Source organism: Podarcis liolepis (assembly GCF_965112155.1).
Source record: "Podarcis liolepis genome assembly, chromosome: 12".
Taxonomy (NCBI): Eukaryota; Metazoa; Chordata; class Lepidosauria; order Squamata; family Lacertidae; genus Podarcis; species Podarcis liolepis.
Genome location: NC_139563.1, coordinates 50,676,674 through 50,693,849, shown reverse-complemented (window position 1 = coordinate 50,693,849; position 17,176 = coordinate 50,676,674). Strand labels below are relative to the sequence as shown.

The 17,176-nt window shown below is 45.1% G+C and overlaps 1 protein-coding gene across 3 annotated transcripts in view; it reads right to left on the bottom strand.

Moving 5' to 3' along the window:
• Positions 1-12,188: 12,188 nt before the first annotated feature.
• Positions 12,189-17,176, bottom strand: part of ITPRID1 (ITPR interacting domain containing 1) — a 67,786-nt gene continuing 62,798 nt past the window's right edge. For 2 of the 3 annotated variants that reach the window (XM_083467866.1, XM_083467865.1), the window contains exons 12-15: positions 16,566-16,693; positions 15,802-15,913; positions 13,172-13,525; positions 12,189-12,880 (exon numbers count right to left, since the gene is read on the bottom strand). In XM_083467866.1, the coding sequence (XP_083323992.1) occupies positions 12,824-12,880; positions 13,172-13,525; positions 15,802-15,913; positions 16,566-16,693 (651 nt within the window). In that variant the 3' untranslated portion in view covers positions 12,189-12,823. The remainder of the gene's footprint in view (positions 12,881-13,171; positions 13,526-15,801; positions 15,914-16,565; positions 16,694-17,176) is intronic. The other variant, XM_083467867.1, reaches the window with a different exon arrangement.

Here is a 17,176-nt window from a genome sequence, read left to right as displayed (position 1 = left end):
TAGGCATTGGTTCAAATTGGTTGGTGGAGGGGTAAGTGCCTACCCCTCCAATGGTGGTGTGGAAAGGGAATTCCGTTAAAGGAATCCAGGGGCTTGCCTTCTTTTCGTCCTTGTCCCTGGCATCGGACTTGGGCCGGGCAAGCCACTAGGAACATGCGGGTGAGAAGTGAGGGACTGGTGCCCAGCTTCATTTCTCCCCAAAAATTTTTCCCTGACTGGCTTCCGCTGGAATCCGGAAGTCAGTTTTGTCCCCGGGGCAAGGACAGATAGTCGGAACCAATGCCTAAGCAACCACTCACATGTGTGTATTTAAATAAAGTTGTGGCCAAAATCATGTCAAAAACCTAAACAAAAATTGATGTGTGGTGTGTGAATTATTGGGAGGTGGCTTGGGGACCTCGACACGCAACAGCAGAGGATCAGTTTTAGATGCTTTTGCCTAGTAACACAGGCAAGGTGCTTGTGATGATGTGAATCACATGCTCCCTCACCCCTCTTGGCTAGTTTAAGCTTGCCTGAAGGGGTATGTCCAGGGTGTGGCCAATGAGTCCTTGAAAGAAGGAACAATCCCTGCAGTCTTGAAAGAAGTGGTGATTTGACCACCCCTAAGAAGCCCACCATGGATCCATCATTCTATGACAACTACAGTGGTTTCTTGGTTTTCGAATGTCTCAGAAATCAAACGTTTTGGTTTTCAAATACCGAAAACCCAGAAGTAACTGCTTCGGTTTTTGAATGCTTTTTGGAAGTCGAATGTGCCACACGGCTTCCATTTTGAGTTTTCCATAAGCAAATGCTTCCGGAAGTAAATGCATCGGTTTTTGGAAGTCTTCTAGAACAGATTACATCTGTACCTTGGTTTCTGAACAGAATGTGTTCCAGAAGTCCATTCAACTTCCAAAATGTTCAGAAACCAAGGCATGGCTTCCGATTGGCTTCCAATTGCTCAGGCGCGCCAGAAACAATAGCGGAAGCTGCATCAGACATCTGGCTTCCAAAAAAAGTTCGAAAACCAGAACATTCACTTCTGGGTTTCAATCGGGAGCCAAAACATATGAGGACCAAGGTGTTCAACAACCAAGGTATGACTGTACGTTTGAAAACCAAGGTACCACTGTACTGCCCAGTTGCAATTACCTCTTCTCTGGGGAAGGGGACTGGAAGAGTTACGGTGTGACAGTTCCAAGTGCTCTTGCATGAAACCAACTATTCTGGCCCATTCCAGTTGGGGATCACACCTCTTTCTGGGCACCCTCTTCCATCAAGAGAAGGAAAGAAAGTGTGTGGCCTTTGACCACAAATTGGCTCCATGAGAAAATAATATGGCACCTTGGCTTCCAGGCATTGGGGATTGCTGTGACAATAAGGGAAGCAAAACTCTTGCAGCATGTGTGGTTTTATCCGCTGTGTATGTAGCTTTCTTTTAGGTCCAAGTCCATTTGGGTAATGTTGATCTGGTTCATATCATGCTTTTGTTGTCTCTTCTAAGGGGAGAGAGATTTTGCTGGTCACCAGGCAATGGCTTTTTCCACCTCCCTTGCTCCACCCCCTGCAGCTTTGGGAGCCTTTCCCAGACCATGACTTTGAGAACAAAGAAGCAGCTGGGACGTTCAGGATATTTGAAAAATAACAATTTTATAAGTTGTGCGTCCTTGTTTTACAATTTGACCCTTTTACATGGTTTTGTATGTTTTGTGGTATTTTATGCATTGTGATTTCCTGTTATTTTTATTGATTATAGATTGGTAATTCTTTATTGTAACTGATAAGTGTAAACTGTTTAATTATTATTTACTGATGTTTAATTTTACTGTTTACTATTGGATTGCAATGGATGATTGAATATTGCTTTATTTTATATAAGTTGTTTATTTTAAAGTTATTGTGATCTTTTTATATTGGATCAGATTGTTACTATTAATGTTTGATGTTTTATTATTTTTACATGTGTTGGAAGCTACCCAGAGTGGCTGGGGCAACCCAGCCAGATGGGTGGGGTAGAAATATTATTATTATTATTATTATTATTATTATTATTATTATTATTATTAAAAATACACTTTCCCATTTCATGTCCCATGGCCCTACAATCTTCCTGCTCATCTTGACTTTCCTTTCCCAAGATTCCTTTTCAGGAGAAACTATCACTTTGCAGAAAAGAAAACTGAGGCTGACTGATTGACGGTAGCTTGCTTAATGTCTTCCAAAAGAATGTCTACAGAAATATATCAACCTTTATGACTGAAACAACCAACATGCAGCCAACAGGCTAGAAGTGGCTCACACCAGATTTCTCATCTTCCTTCACCCCTTTCTTGCACCAGATACTTCTGGGATCTCATTTCACGTTTGGAGAGCACTTCTCTCGTGAAGCTAAGCCATAACCAGTGAGAATGGCTTACATGGCTGCTTAACCTTCTAAAGAGAGGCCTCTGTGATAATCATAAAAGTGCTATATGACACCCACCAGGACTAACTTTTTAAAACGGTTTTATTTATAAGCACAAACAAACAAACAAACAAATAGCACACTGTAAGCCAGCATTTACTGGAGCAGTACAGATAACTGCAATTTTCGATGTGCACCAGGACCGATTTTTCACCCCTGAAGTTTGTTTTCTCCCACAAACAGATGATTAACCCATTTGCGGAGGGCCTCCTCCCGAGACCCAAACAGCTCAGTCCCTTGCCACAAAGCACAAAGTACCTAGTCTTGCTAGAAATGAACGCAGAGCCATTGAAAAGAGGTTTAGGTTTACAAAGAAAAAGAAGTTGCCTGACATTTGTGACTTTCGCTGTTTGTCTGATTAACAGACAAACCAGGTGTGACACTATTCAAACAATTAGCAAGTTTGCGAATGGTTTTATAAAATAAATAGCTGGATCCTGGCAGGTATGAATAAAGGGGCTTTAACTCTTTGCCCCCCCCTCCTTCCCACAGCAGTGGATCTATTTACTTTAAAAACACACCAAAAAACCTGTCCTCATGTATGAAGCCACATCTAGCTAGCTCAGAGGTGGGGAACCTGAGGCTCTCCGCATGGCGATGAAGTCCAACTCCCATCAGCCAAAGATTATGGGAGTTGCAGTCCAACAGTCCCTGAAAGACCAGTTTCCCCACTCCTGTGTTAGCTGTAAGTTTGCACCATTATTGTGTTCAGTTTATATTTTAGGTGGGTAGGTAGTAGTAGTAATAATAATAATTTATTATTTATACCCCACCCATCTGGCTGGGTTTCCCCGGCCACTCTGGGCGGCTTTCAACATAATATTAAAATATAATAGTCTATTAAACATTAAAAGCTTCCCTAAACAGGACTGCCTTCAGATGCCTTCTAAAAGTCTGGTAGTTGCTGTTCTCTTTGACATCTGGTGGGAGGGTGTTCCACAGGGTGGGTGCCACTACCGAGAAGGCCCTCTGCCTGATTCCCTGTGACTTGGTTTCTTGCAGCGAGGGAACCGCCAGAAGGCCCTTGAGACTGGACCTCAGTGACCGGGCTGAACGATGGGGGTGGAGACGCTCCTTCAGGTATACTGGGCCGAGGCCGTTTAGGGCTTTAAAGGTCAGCACCAACATTTTGGATTTTGCTCGGAAACGTACTGGGAGCCAGTGTATGTCTTTCAAGACTGGTGTTATATGGTCTCGGCGGCCGCTCCCAGTCACCAGTCTAGCTGCCGCATTCTGGATTAGTTGTAGTTTCCGGGTCACCTTCAAAGGTAGCCCCACATAGAGCGCATTGCAGTAGTCCAAGCGACAGATAACTCTTCTTGAACTATCTTCTTGAACTATGTTGCTCTGCACTCCCAGCCTTTAAAGGGGGATGAATATGAATGAATGAACTCTGTTTAGCTCCACAGAGGTGGACTTTAAAAAATCACAGCGAGCTCAGATGTGCATATGCACTATTCAAGTCCGTGGTTGCTTTTATTTCTGTATCCACATGCCAGACGCTGCCTTGAAGTGGTCCTTTGCAGAATGACACCACTTCTGCTGAACATAATGCAAAGCTGCAGGGAAGCTGTTGTCTTAATACAGGCGTAAGCATTGTGCTGCACAAAGGTAATTCTATCGAGAGGGGTTCCGATGTGTCTCGTGAAAATTCCAGGTTAAATTGCCATTATAATATTTCAAGAAGTGTCCCAAATTGTGTTGCTGCCTCGAGAGCCTCTCTCGTCTGCGGTTTTAATTAAATGTACATTCATCGACACATCAAGAAGCTGGGTGGAGAACAATGGTCGTGATTTCGAAGCCAGAGGTTTCACAAAGCCCTTTGAAAACTGGCATTTTGCTTGGTAACGTTTAAAAAGATTTTTTTTAAAAAAAAATCAAATCAAAGGAGGCTATCGAGTATTGAGTCCTGTCTCTGCTCCCTGCTCCCTGCTCTTACCACATCTGGGCAAGAGGCTATAGAAAGGGACATAGTGAAGAGCTCTGTTTTCATTACATAACAATCAAACAAAGCCGGATAGGCTTAATTAAACTTCCATATTTAGACGAAGGCTACCTGATTTCCATATGCTGGAGATAAGTGATGAGAGATGACTATTTCCACATTGCTCTGCTTGTTGGGCCTGCTGAAGGAAAGAGAGTGCTGATCTAGATATGAACCAGCATAGGTAAAGGGTAAAGGGACCCCTGACCATTAGGTCCAGTCGTGACCGACTCTGGGGTTGCGGCGCTCATCTCGCTTTAGTGGCTGAAGGAGCCAGCCGGCGTACAACTTCCGGGTCATGTGGCCAGCATGACTAAGCCACTTCTGGCGAACCAGAGCAGCGCACGGAAACGCCATTTACCTTCCCGCTGGAGCGGTACCTATTTATCTACTTGCACTTTGACGTGCTTTTGAACTGCTAGGTTGGCAGGAGCTGGGACCGAGCAACGGGAGTTCACCCCATCGCGGGGATTCAAACCGCCGACCTTCTGATCGGCAAGTCCTAGGCTCTGTGGTTTAACCCACAGCGCCACCCGCGTCCCTATGAACCAGCATAGGCAGTTCTTTAAAAGTTCTGTGATAGTTCTGGTTTCCCCAGCCACTCTGGGCGGCTTCCAACAAAATATTAAAATACAATGGTCTTTTAAACATTAAAAGCTTCCCTAAACAGGGCTGCCTTCAGATGTCTTCTAAAAGTCTGGTAGTTGTATATCTCTTTGAGATCTGATGGAGGGTGTTCCACAGGGAAGGTGCCACTACTGAGAAGGCCCTCTGCCTGGTTCCCTGTAACTTGGCTTCTTGCAGTGAGGGAACCCCACAGAGAGCGCATAAATCCTGGATGCAATCTAGGAGCAACAAGGACCTTATAAGTCTGATCCTGTATGTGCCATCTTGAGGCACACTGAGGTCCACTGATGAGAAACATCTTGTGGTTCCTCACGTCTCTGAGGTTTGGTCAGCCTTTATGAGTATTACAAGGAGTAGCAGTGACATTTAAGGACCAAGCCTTTAGTGTCGCAGGCCCTGCCCTGTGACACAGCCACATGAACCAAAGGGGAGAGGAAATAAATAAAGCCTGCTGGTCCCACCCCATCTTCTGTGTATTAAGGTGTGATGGCCTGGGAATCTGATTCAGAATCTGAACCTGAGGAGTCCCAGCCTGCACAGGAGTCCCCGCCTCCAGGGCCGGCTGAGCTCGGGCAGGGGCTTGAATCTGAAGGGCCTGCACCTGTGCCGGATCCTCAGGAGCAGACACCAGATGAATCCACTCTGGCTCCGGAGGTGATTGAGGACCCATTGCCTGCAGGTGTGCCTCTCCCCGCCCTGTCAGGGGAAGGTGAAGCTGCCCCTGGGTCCAGTAACCCTCCAGCCTCTCCTGAGCTGCAGAGGCTCAGGGCAGAGAGGCGGAGGGAACTAAGTTCTCTCAGGAGGAGTGCTCGCCTCCAGGCCAGGAGAGGCAGGTCACCTGTGGGCCGGGACCGCCCCTGGCCTCAGAGGAGATAAAGGCCAGTCAGCCCAGTCCCAGGTTGCGGGAGCAACATTGCTGGAAACCTGTTTTTGCCAGCACTGTTCTTCCGGAGTTCCCGACCACCCCCCGGCTTCTTGCTTTGGACCCCGCCTCCCCCTTGGTGGACAGTCTCCAGACCCTCAGCCCAGGACCGGACTCTGGCCATGCCTCACGGTAACCCCCCCCCCCCGGGACCAGCACATAAGGCTAATATAGAATCGCAGGACTGTAGCGTTGAAAGGGACGCAAACAATGTAGGAACTGTTTGTGTGCATTCTTTTTTGCTCAACAGACCCTTCCTCTGGAGCAACCACACTCACAAAAAGGGAGGTTTGTGATAAGTACAGGCCAAATGAGATGTGGTGTGGGATTGCGTGAATGATGTTAGTGTGCTCAGTGCCGGATTTACGTATAAGCTAAACAGGCTATAGCTTAGAGCCCCACTCTCTTGGAGTCCTCCAAAAAACTTAAAGGAAAAAAACACCTGGATGTACATTTCCAAAATATAAGATAAAAAAACAAAAATAAAATAAAATAAAATCTGCAAAGAGCAACAGTGTTTTGTGTTGTGTAGGCTCCTATGATGTAAGGAATGGACCCCGCCTGTATTTCACTATTAATATACTTCTTAATTGTATTTCAGTTCAACAATTACAGTCATATCTTGGGTTGAAGTAGCTTCAGGTTAAGCATTTTCGGGTTGCGCTCCGCAGCGACCCGGAAGTAACGGAGCGCGTTACTTCTGGGTTTCGCCACTCACGCATGCGCAGACGCTCAAAATGACATCAAGCACATGCACAGAAGCGGCGAATCGCGATCCGCGCATGCGCAGATGCGGGTTGCGTTCGCTTCAGGATGCGAACGGGGCTCGGGAATGGATCCCATTCGCATCCAGAGGTACCACTGTACTTTGATAAAATACATATTTTGTTATGTGCAAATGGCTTTACAGTGGTGCCCTGCAAGACGAATGCCTCGCAAGACGGAAAACTCGCTAGACGAAAGAGTTTTCCGTTTTGGAGGTGCTTCGCAAAACGAATTTCCTATGGGCTTGCTTCGCAAGACGACAATGTCTTGCGAGTTCCTGCGGGTTTTTTTTCCTTCCCCTCTTTTTTCTAAGCCGCTAAGCCACTTATCAGCTGATCCGATCAGCAGATAAGCCGCTAAAAGCCGCTAATAGCGCTAATCCACTAATCCGTCAATGGGCTTGCTTCGCAAGACGAAAAAACCGCTAGACGAAGAGAATCACAGAACGAATTATTTTCGTCTTGCGAGGCACCACTGTAGATACCTATTAGGTCCATAAACTACCATATAGCATATATTCAACACAAAATACAGTGGCAATTTGTTGTTGAAAAAGGACAGCTGGACATATAAAAGGCCCCATTACCTTAGGGCCTCATCAAACCTAAATCTGGCACTGACTGTGCTTTTTTCTTTGCTTTTCTTAAGTAAAAAGCAGCTACTATTGGCACTGATGGAGGAATACACGCAAATAGCAGCTTCAGAGGGGAAATTGCCATCGTGACAACAACCACCTTCCCTTCCAAGGCATGTGGTCCTGCCAGTTCTTCTGCTTTGCACTGGTACAAAATCACTTCTTAGTACCTGTTGAAATATATTTATATATACAGCATATGTTTCCCTTTAAAATGTGGCTTTGGGGCATGCAAATGAGCAGGTGACATGGAGACGCTGGCCACAAAGCAGGATGCTGGGGTTACAATGCCCTCAAGGCCACCGCAGAGAACAAAATCTGAAAGAGCAACCCCCAGGGAGAGGCAGCTTCAGAAAGCGACTCCGTGAATCCAGTATTAATGTTTCCCACTATGAAGTGTCCAGATGCCGTTCCTTTAAAGTTCAGCTGCTCATCTAAGATGAAACAGCGCTTTTCTCGTCCTCTGCAGAGTAATCACCAGCGAGACTTGACAGGCCTTGGGGCTTCCTTTCCATCCCATAGTCTTTGCATCATACACTTGATAGTAACTCTGTGGATTTATGTGGGGCTTTTGCAGTCCTTTTAGGTTGTTTACCTCTCTCTCCAGGATTGCAATAATAATCAGTTTCATCTGTGGATTTATCACTGGTGCCTAAGAATGACAGAGTACCTGACAGAAGCTGCCATCCAATCTCAGCCCAAAATTCAGCACAGAGCAGATGACATGGGAAGTGGCTGGTGATGCAGGCAGGGGGAAATAGGGAAATAATGTGTATTTGTTTTGATTATATAAACTAAAGCTTAGTTCCTAAGATTGCAGTCAACAGAAGGTGCAATAATCAATGTCAGGAGACAGCTTAATGACTAGGAAGCACATTGACGGACGAAATGAATCTTATTTCAAACACCTGGATTTTTTTCCTTTTCTCTCGCCACCCGGTATCTTATCAGAATATCTAAAATGGAATGATAATATGGGCCAACACAAACTCTTTTTATTTTTCGTCTCCCTGTTTATAATCATAGCGTGAAGATGCAATCTGACATCCTCTCGACGTTGACTTGGTGACAACATGAGGAGGTTATTGATTTTCCACATCCTTGGAGCTTTTAGTATCTTGTCCTTGGAAATGGCCACAACTTAAGTTTTTATACACAGCTCACTTCCCATGATGTTTAATTTAATCAGTGGTTACACATCTGTTTCCATTTGTTTTAACAAAGTATGATCTACAACATAACAGATATGAAGTGATATGGAATATAAGCTATTCCTGTGTGTCTTTCAGGTTAGTCTAATAAAAACTGAAGACTAGGAAAAATGCAAGCTGTGGAAATGATAAGATAAGGAACTTACACCTTGGAGTTTATAGGATAAGCAGACACTGTCCCTTTTTCAAAGGAAGCATGTAACAAGTAGAAATGCTCGTCATTATTATGGGTTTTTGTTTAGAGGAAGAAAGAACATTTAGAGGACTTTAAGAAGAGCACGATTAGATTTTCTAAAACATCTATCTGCTTAAGCTGCAGGGTGCAAAGTTAAGGTAATTCAAACTTCTCTAATATTTTTCGTATTTAGTCCAAACCTGACTGTAGGCCTCAGGGTGACCCAAAAATGTTCAGAGCTCTGCTCACCCCAATCAGAGTTCTTTCATCCACAATTTTTCTTGTTCCATCCCGCTCGCTGTCATGGCTTCTTTGCTCTTTGGGGCTCGGGGGAAAAATAATTTTTCCCCCTTTATTCCCCCCCCCCCTCCAGAAAAATAAGTGCGCCCTATGGGGCGAATGCAGGCTATCGCTGAAGCCTGGAGAGCGAGAGGGGTCAGTGCCCACCGACCCCTCTCGCTCTCCAGGCTTCAGGAAGCTGTCCGCAAACCTTGGGAGCCCAGTGGGAGTTCCCGCCGGGCTCCCAAGTCTTGTGGAAAGCAGCCTGCAGCCCGAAGCCTGGGGCACACTGAGCAGCACGTCCCGGGCTTCGGGCAGATATCCGCAAGCCTGGAGAGCCCGGCGGGAGTTCCCCCTTTCACCCTATAGGGCAAAAACTACGGTACTGTGCCAATTAGTTGGTCATATAACTGATCAGGGAGGAAGTGACCCTGGTGTTAATCCAAAGTGGAAACCAGGAAACGAAGGCCTATTCTGTGAACCGCCCCGAGACCTCTGGGTATCACTTGGGAAGACAGGAGAACTAATATCAGTGTACTGGAAGAAGCAAAGATCACCAATGTTGGAGCTATGATTCTTCAACATCAACTTCGCTGGACTGGTCATGTTGTGCAGATGCCTGATGATCGTCTTCCAAAGCAACTACTCTATTCCGAACTTAAAAATGGAAAGCGTAATGCTGGTGGTCAACAAAACAGGTTTAAAGACTGTCTCAAGGCAAATCTTTAAAAATGTAGTATAAACACTGACAACTGGGAAACACCGGCCTGTGAGCGCTCCAGTTGGAGAACAGCCTTTACCAAAGGTGTCATGGGCTTTGAAGACACTCGAACTCAGGACACAAGGGAGAAATGTGCTAGAAGGAAGGCACGCTTGGCAAATCCACACCATGATCAGCTCCTGCCCGGAAACCAATGTCCCCACTGTGGAAGGACGTGTGGATCCAGAATTGGCCTCCACAGTCACTTACGGACTCATTGTTAAAACTGTGTTTATGGAACACAATCTTACTCGGCTACAAGTGATTGCAAAAGAAGAAGAAGAAGAAGAAGAAATTCAAATGATGATGATGATGTATGTGTTGTTAAATCACAGCAAGCACAATGCTGTCTATGAGGATGGGGAAAGAAGTGGACAAGGTGTGATTCTGAAGTGGACACATGCACAGACCAATTCAACGATTTGGGATTGTGGGATCTGTTCATTGCCAGATTCCTACTCTTTTGTGGTTTTGCACGTGCTGCAGTTTGAGGGCTGCCTAACAAAGTAATTTCAGCTGCCTAAGAGTGGCTAGCTTGCTACGTTTTACAGATTTTATGTACGTTTCATGTTGTATTCAGTCCCCTTGAACATAAAAATACATAAAATTGAATGCAGTATCCGTAAAAATTCCCTGTGAGGGCAGCAGCATATCAAAGACTCGTCGCTTCCAGGGGGAATTGCTATATTGATTTCAACATGTGTGGCAGAAAGCACCCTGCCCACTAGCTAGTCACTCTTAGGCAGACAAAATGACTTTTTAAAAACAGCAACAGAAGGCAGGCAGGCAGGCAGGCAGCCCCCAGGCTGCCTCAGAAGCACTCAGACCATCTTGCAAGTGTTCCCCCTCCATTGATTTTTCTTCCTAACAGTGGCATAGCGTGGGTTGTCAGCACCCAGGTCAAGGCAAGTAATTTGTTCCCCCTAACCCGTGGATTTTAGCACTCGAGTCTCTTCCACAAGATTAGTTCCTGATTGGCTAGGAGGAGGATCCGTGTGAGAATAGCGAAATGTTTGCGAAATCTGTGACAGTGCTGAAAGAGAGTGAGTGAGCCAGGTAGGGGCAGAGCTCTCTGCGAGTGCAAGCACGCCCCCCCCCCCCAATGTTGCGCCCGGTGCGGCCGGCCCCCCTGCACCCCCCACGCTACGCCACTGCTTCCTAAAATTTATGTCAAAAAATAAAAATATGTGCAGCTTTTCAAAGACATATCTGGATTTGTCAGGTAGGATATTCTGTGAGAAACCAGCCCAAGGCAGATTTTATTCTTGTGTTCATCCCTAGCTATGTAGTACAACATACCTTGGTTTCCAAACGTCTCTGTTGACAAATGTTTTGGAACTTGAACGCCAGAAACCCAGAAGGAAATGCTTCCACTTTCGAACACGCCTCAGAAGTCAAACTTCTGAGGCGGCTTCTGTATTGAGTTCTCTGTATAAATTTTTCCATTTTGAGGCTTCTGTATTGAGGTTTTGGTTTTCAAACGTTTCAGAAGTCAAACTGTCTTCCGGAATGGATTACATTCGAAAACCGAGATTCCACTGTATAAGGTATTGGGAAACTGCAAACAAAGGCTGACACATTTGATTTCAAACTTTTCTAAAAGAGAGGATTAGTCCATAGGAAGCAGAAAGGGAGTCGCAAGATTTTGGGAAAGTAAAAGGCGAAAGATTTATACAAGCTCACTATGTTTAGTGCACATATAATTATGTACTTTTTAACTTTCAATAAAGATGCCTGGGAAAAAAAATATTTTGAAAAAGCAGAATATGTATTAGTTCCAAATTAAAGCCTACAGAGATTTAGGCAGGGTCATGCATCTCTTTTTCTTTCTTCTTTTACTGGGTTTGATTATTAGGCCAGGAAACTTTCAAAATGTTAAACTAAAAAAAGGCCAAATCTTAGAATCATAGAATCATAGAGTTGGAAGAGACCACAAGGGCCATCGAGTCCAACCCCCTGCCAAGCAGGAAACACCATCAGAGCACTCCTGACATATGGTTGTCAAGCCTCTGCTTAAAGACCTCCAAGGAAGGAGACTCTACCACACTCCTTGGCAGCAAATTCCACTGTCAAACAGCTCTTACTGTCAGGAAGTTCTTCCTAATGTTTAGGTGGAATCTTCTTTCTTGTAGTTTGGATCCATTGCTCCGTGTCCGCTTCTCTGGAGCAGCAGAAAACAACCTTTCTCCCTCCTCTATGTGACATCCTTTTATATATTTGAACATGGCTATCATATCACCCCTTAACCTCCTCTTCTCCAGGCTAAACATGCCCAGCTCCCTTAGCCGTTCCTCATAAGGCATCACTTCCAGGCCTTTGACCGTTTTGGTTGCCCTCCTCTGGACACATTCCAGTTTGTCAGTGTCCTTCTACTCGGAGGCCTGTGGTGGATATTATTGGAAATCTAGACATTTTTTTCCTGAAGAATCCACAAAACACATTCCTGGAGTAAAACAAAAATTAATATTCCAAGCATATACTGTAGAAATACAGCCCCCATTAAGAAGTAGATTTCTGGTGTCATAGCTGTGAGAAGAGTTCTTGTCTCTGCTATTTTAAATACCTACCAATAGGTGGTGCCTCGTAGCTGGAAATCAAATGTTCAGAGACAGCCTTCCTTATTGGAGCAAACCACAAAATGGCTAACTATCCAGGTTCCCTTTGTTCCTGGCACTAGTCCTATAAGAAAGAGGGTTAAGGCACCTGGTTGGGCAATGTGGGAACAGGACGCTGGACTAGGCGGGCCTTATTAAAGACCACAAAATCTTCAATAACAAAAGAGCCATCTAGATATTGCCTTCAATAAATCTCTTATGATGACTTCTTCGGCACTCGCCTCTCGACATTCGTCCTCCAGGACTTTCCCCAGTATACATCTCTATTCGACATGCTCTCTCGCAAAAGAAAAGAAAAGAAAAGCGCATTTTGAACATTTATGGGAAATCCTCTTCAATCCTTTGAGGTAGTTCTTGCAAGAAAACATCCTGGGGTATCGGGTCAGGGGGAATTGCCCCGCCTCAGTCTTTTCCTTCTGCTGCATCGTTGCTGAAAGAATTTCGGAAAGATTTCTTCAGCTGATGGAGAGAACGAGAGAAATAAGAAGAGTTAAGAGCGAACCAACCACAAAAATGTAACCTATACACTCAAAGCTGTGCAGCACTATTCAAGACGGTTCCCACTCGACAAGGAACTTGAGACGCAGCTGTCAACATTCCCTTTTTTAAGGGAAATTCCCTTATTCCGAATAGGATTCCTCGCAAGAAAAGGGGAAAGTTGACAGCTATGACTTGAGTGCCCACCCTCAAAGGCCCTGGAGAATAGAGGTTCCACCCCTGGTAGGAACCAGAATGCAACTTGATTCTTACATTCTGGATGAAGGCCTTGAAGTCTATCTTTTGACTTTTGACTTCTTTTTTACTGGTGTGAAGTTCCTTGGGGTCCGACGCAGAATTGGCCTTGCCGCTTGCGAGAGAGGTTGATGCCTTCAGCTCCGTTTGTCTGACTAAAGTGCTGGAGGGGCTTGAGGGGACTGTTGCACTCCTACTCGGAGGCCTGTGGTGGATATTATTGGAATACCCAGCTCTGGAAAAGAAATCGTCAGCAGCATCTGGAAGAGTACTGTGAGCGTGCCTGGTTTTAGGCTCTCTTTCTTCCGTCCGATTGGGTATTCCAAGTTCTGAGCACAGGTTGGACTGTTCGCCTAATAGCTGATTCAGCTGCTGCAAAGAGATGTGTGAAACACAGAGATATATTGATTTAAAAGAGAGAGAGATGGGACCACTCAGTAGTACGACGACGATGTTCAGATATAATGTTAAACTAGGGCTGCCATACGTTCGGAAAATCCTGGCCTTTGCCAGGATTTTGATCCCCCAAATGGTGTCCTGGCAGAATGTTTAATGTCCGCTTTAAATGTCTAGGAAAACCCAGGTGTATGGCAACCCATGTTGTAAGTGGGGTTATTTTTGCTGATTTTCTTAAAACTAGCAAAAAAAACCCTATTTTCTTCTAGCCGAAAAAATTATTTTCTTTTTTTAATTTCCCCACCCTCTGAAAAAAGGTCAACAACTCTTTTGTCTGCAATATGGCAACCCTAGTTAAACAAGGACTGGATCCAGACACATCAAAGAAGGGTTTCAGTTTAAAGCATTGTAAATTTAAACAGGGAAAACAGGTAGAGAAAAATGGGGCTCCACATCACTATCTTGGTGGCACAATGATATATCGCATATACAACACATATAAATCACCTTTTCTTTGCCAGTCTAGCTGAGTCCATGGTTTAGCGCTACATGAATGAGCCTCAGGGTTATTTGTCTATAGGAATTAACAGTAACTATGGTCTGTTTCAAAGGAAGTGTACTACAAACCATGCTTTTTGAAGCGGGTTTGTTTAGACTAACCATAGTTAGTACGATTCTCTAGTTTGGACAAAATGAGAAGTTATAGATTACATAGTTTCCAAACCCATGTAGGAGGAGGAGGAGGAGGGAGAGGAAAATGCATAAGTTCAAAGCTAAAGCAGAAGTCCTTCTGTGTAACAACTGGTATAGAATAGCTCCTGAATTTTGCTTCTGCTAAGCCCTATTGCTTCGGGTGTTCAGGTGTTGCCTGATAACTTGCAGCATCCATGAACTTGCTGGAAGGTCTCTTTAAATTTTAAGGTTCATTATTGTTTCTCAAGATGTGTATTTCTTTAAAGTCCAGAGCAAATAACGTGACCTAGTTTTACAGCTGTGAAGCATTATAGCAGGTGCCGTTAAGTTGTGGTAAGTAAGCTGTTGGGTATGGAATATAAAGAGCAGCATGTAGCTCTCTCAGTACCCTGATGGATGGGTCATGCTTATTAATATTGTAATTTAGTGTAAAAGGACTTTTTGTTTTTAAAACCGAGCAAAAATTATTTTGCGTTTCTTGAATGTGTGGTCTTCACAGCACGCTTTCTGCAGCGCAACTAATCTGCAAAGAACCAACAGAACTACTCAGAGTAGCAGCTGTTGTGCTGGAACCACAGAGTCACCACCTTCTCCAGAGTGGTTGGGGAAACCCAGCCAGATGGGCAGGGTATAAATAAAATACAACCACAACAACAACAACTTTACACCTTTGCCACTGCAGCATCACTGGGGCAGGGTGGAAGCAATGTTAGGGTTCTGCTGATGTACTAGCTGGAATGCCAGATTGGCTGCAGCAGTTTGTTCATGTCAGAAGGGCTGACTCTGTCCCACCACACCAGCTGCTACTAACTGCTGAGCTGTTGTTTGCTTTCTACCAGAGCTATTTTTCCAGAAAAAGAGGTGCCGGAACTCACCAGGAACACCTCCCTCATTCTCTTACAATAGGGGCGTGGGTGGCGCTGTGGTCTAAACCACTGAGCCTCTTGGGCTTGCCGATCAGAAGGTCGGTGGTTCGAATCCCCGCAACAGGGTGAGCTCCCGTTGCTCTGAGCCAGCTCCTGACAACGTAGCAGTTCGAAAGCACACCAGTGCAAGTAGATAAATAGGCACCACTGTGGCAGAAAGGTAAATGGCATTTCCGTGTGCTCTGGTTTGCATCATGGTGTTCTGTTGTGCCAGAAGCGGTTTGCTCCTGCTGGCCACATGACCCAGAAAGCTGCCTGTGGACAAACGCTGGCTCCCTTGGCCGGAAAGCGAGATGAGCGCCACAACCCCAGTTGCCTTTGACTGATCCTTTACCTTTTTACCTTTTCCTTCTCTTACAATGGCAATGGCGCCCACCTGAGAGGCGCCGGAACTGAGTTCTGGCTGGGGAAAAAGCCCTGCTTTCTACCATATATATATGTGGTGCTCCTACACCAGGCAAATCCCAATTTCCCTCACACAACAGGCTTCATTAGGCCTAGCTGGTTGCTAGTCCCTTGTCTGATCAAAACGCTTGGCTCTTGAGTTACGTGACCTTAAGTCCTTTAGGAAAAGAGGCCTGTGATTTGTGTCCAGGAGGCCAGTGCAGATGCTGAAGAGCTCTGGTTACGTACCATTAGAATTCCCTCCCTAACCTGGCGAGCCCGATCCTGCAGCTGCCCTTCCAGTTCAGCGACCTCTCGGCGAACAGCTTGCCGCAAGACCTGCAACTGTCTTCTTTCCTCTCTGTGGTAGACGGCAGGGGGACAAGACAAAAGACAGAAAGGCAACCCTCAGTGAGGCCTCCACTTCCCTTAACATCATCAAAAGATATTGCAAAGACAATCATGTCCAAGTTTAATTACATTCACACCTGGACACAATTCATTTCCTATACTTGGCAACACAGTGGGTCAATACTCTTGTTCATAGGACTGAATTAAAGCTGGAACACGATAATCTGAGTAAATTAAAGTCATAACCATGGGATTCAGTTCTTCTGTCTCTCTCTGCTAGTCTTTTAAGATCAAGCTGGTGCATTAATTCATGTACAAATCATGCTTATTATATAACCACCGCCTATTTGCCATGGCACCAAGGGTAATTGTTAGATTTCCCTCACACCGCCCTAATGGCACTGCAGATGTTGCACAGCTGTAGGAAATGTGATGACAGGTCTGCCATGTGGGAGAAAAACCACCCTGCATGCAATTTATGCCATTGTCATGATTGTTTTGTTTGGAGAGCACTCTGAAGTTTAAATAGCATGTACTGCGCCATTTTTAAGAGAAGCCCTTCTGTGTATAATAAGATGTGTTGTGTGTGTTTGTGTGCTTTTGTGGTGCACATGACAGGTGCCACAAATGCAGGGCTGGGGAGTGAAATGAAGGCACATTACCGCCCCTCCGTTGACATCGCACTGGAAAAGAGGGCCTCTTGCTCCGTCATGTGCTGCTCAATCTCATCCAGCCGTTCTCGAAACTTCTGGCACGAATTCCTCATGACTTCGATTTCATGGACCGTGCACTAAACATAAGAGCAAGAAGAGGCAACAATTCTGTTAAGTTGTGGGCGAACATATCAGACGACACAGTGATTCTTCAAACAGCTCTTGTTTATTCACAGGCCAGAACAGAACTGAACTGAAGGGTTCAGCCAGCCTGCTTATATAGAGCTCCACTAGAACGCAACAGTAACCACTTTCTGTAACTATCCAATCGCTGAAGGTCACTTTCAATCCCTTATTTGCATATGTGGACCTGACTGAAAACTATCTACAGTATCCCCCTGCTGGCCCAGGGTGAGAACTTCAGTACATAACAAATTCAACATATAGCCACAGCTGTTATAGGTAGACATTCAGATTTCTACACATACACATGTAACCTTATATAAACCTAAACAGATATCTGTGTCTCTTCATAGACATTCACCAGTTTTACCAAAGGCCACCTTTCCCCATACTGCTTCTCTGGTACATGTGTCAAACGTAGTGGTGGAATTACATAC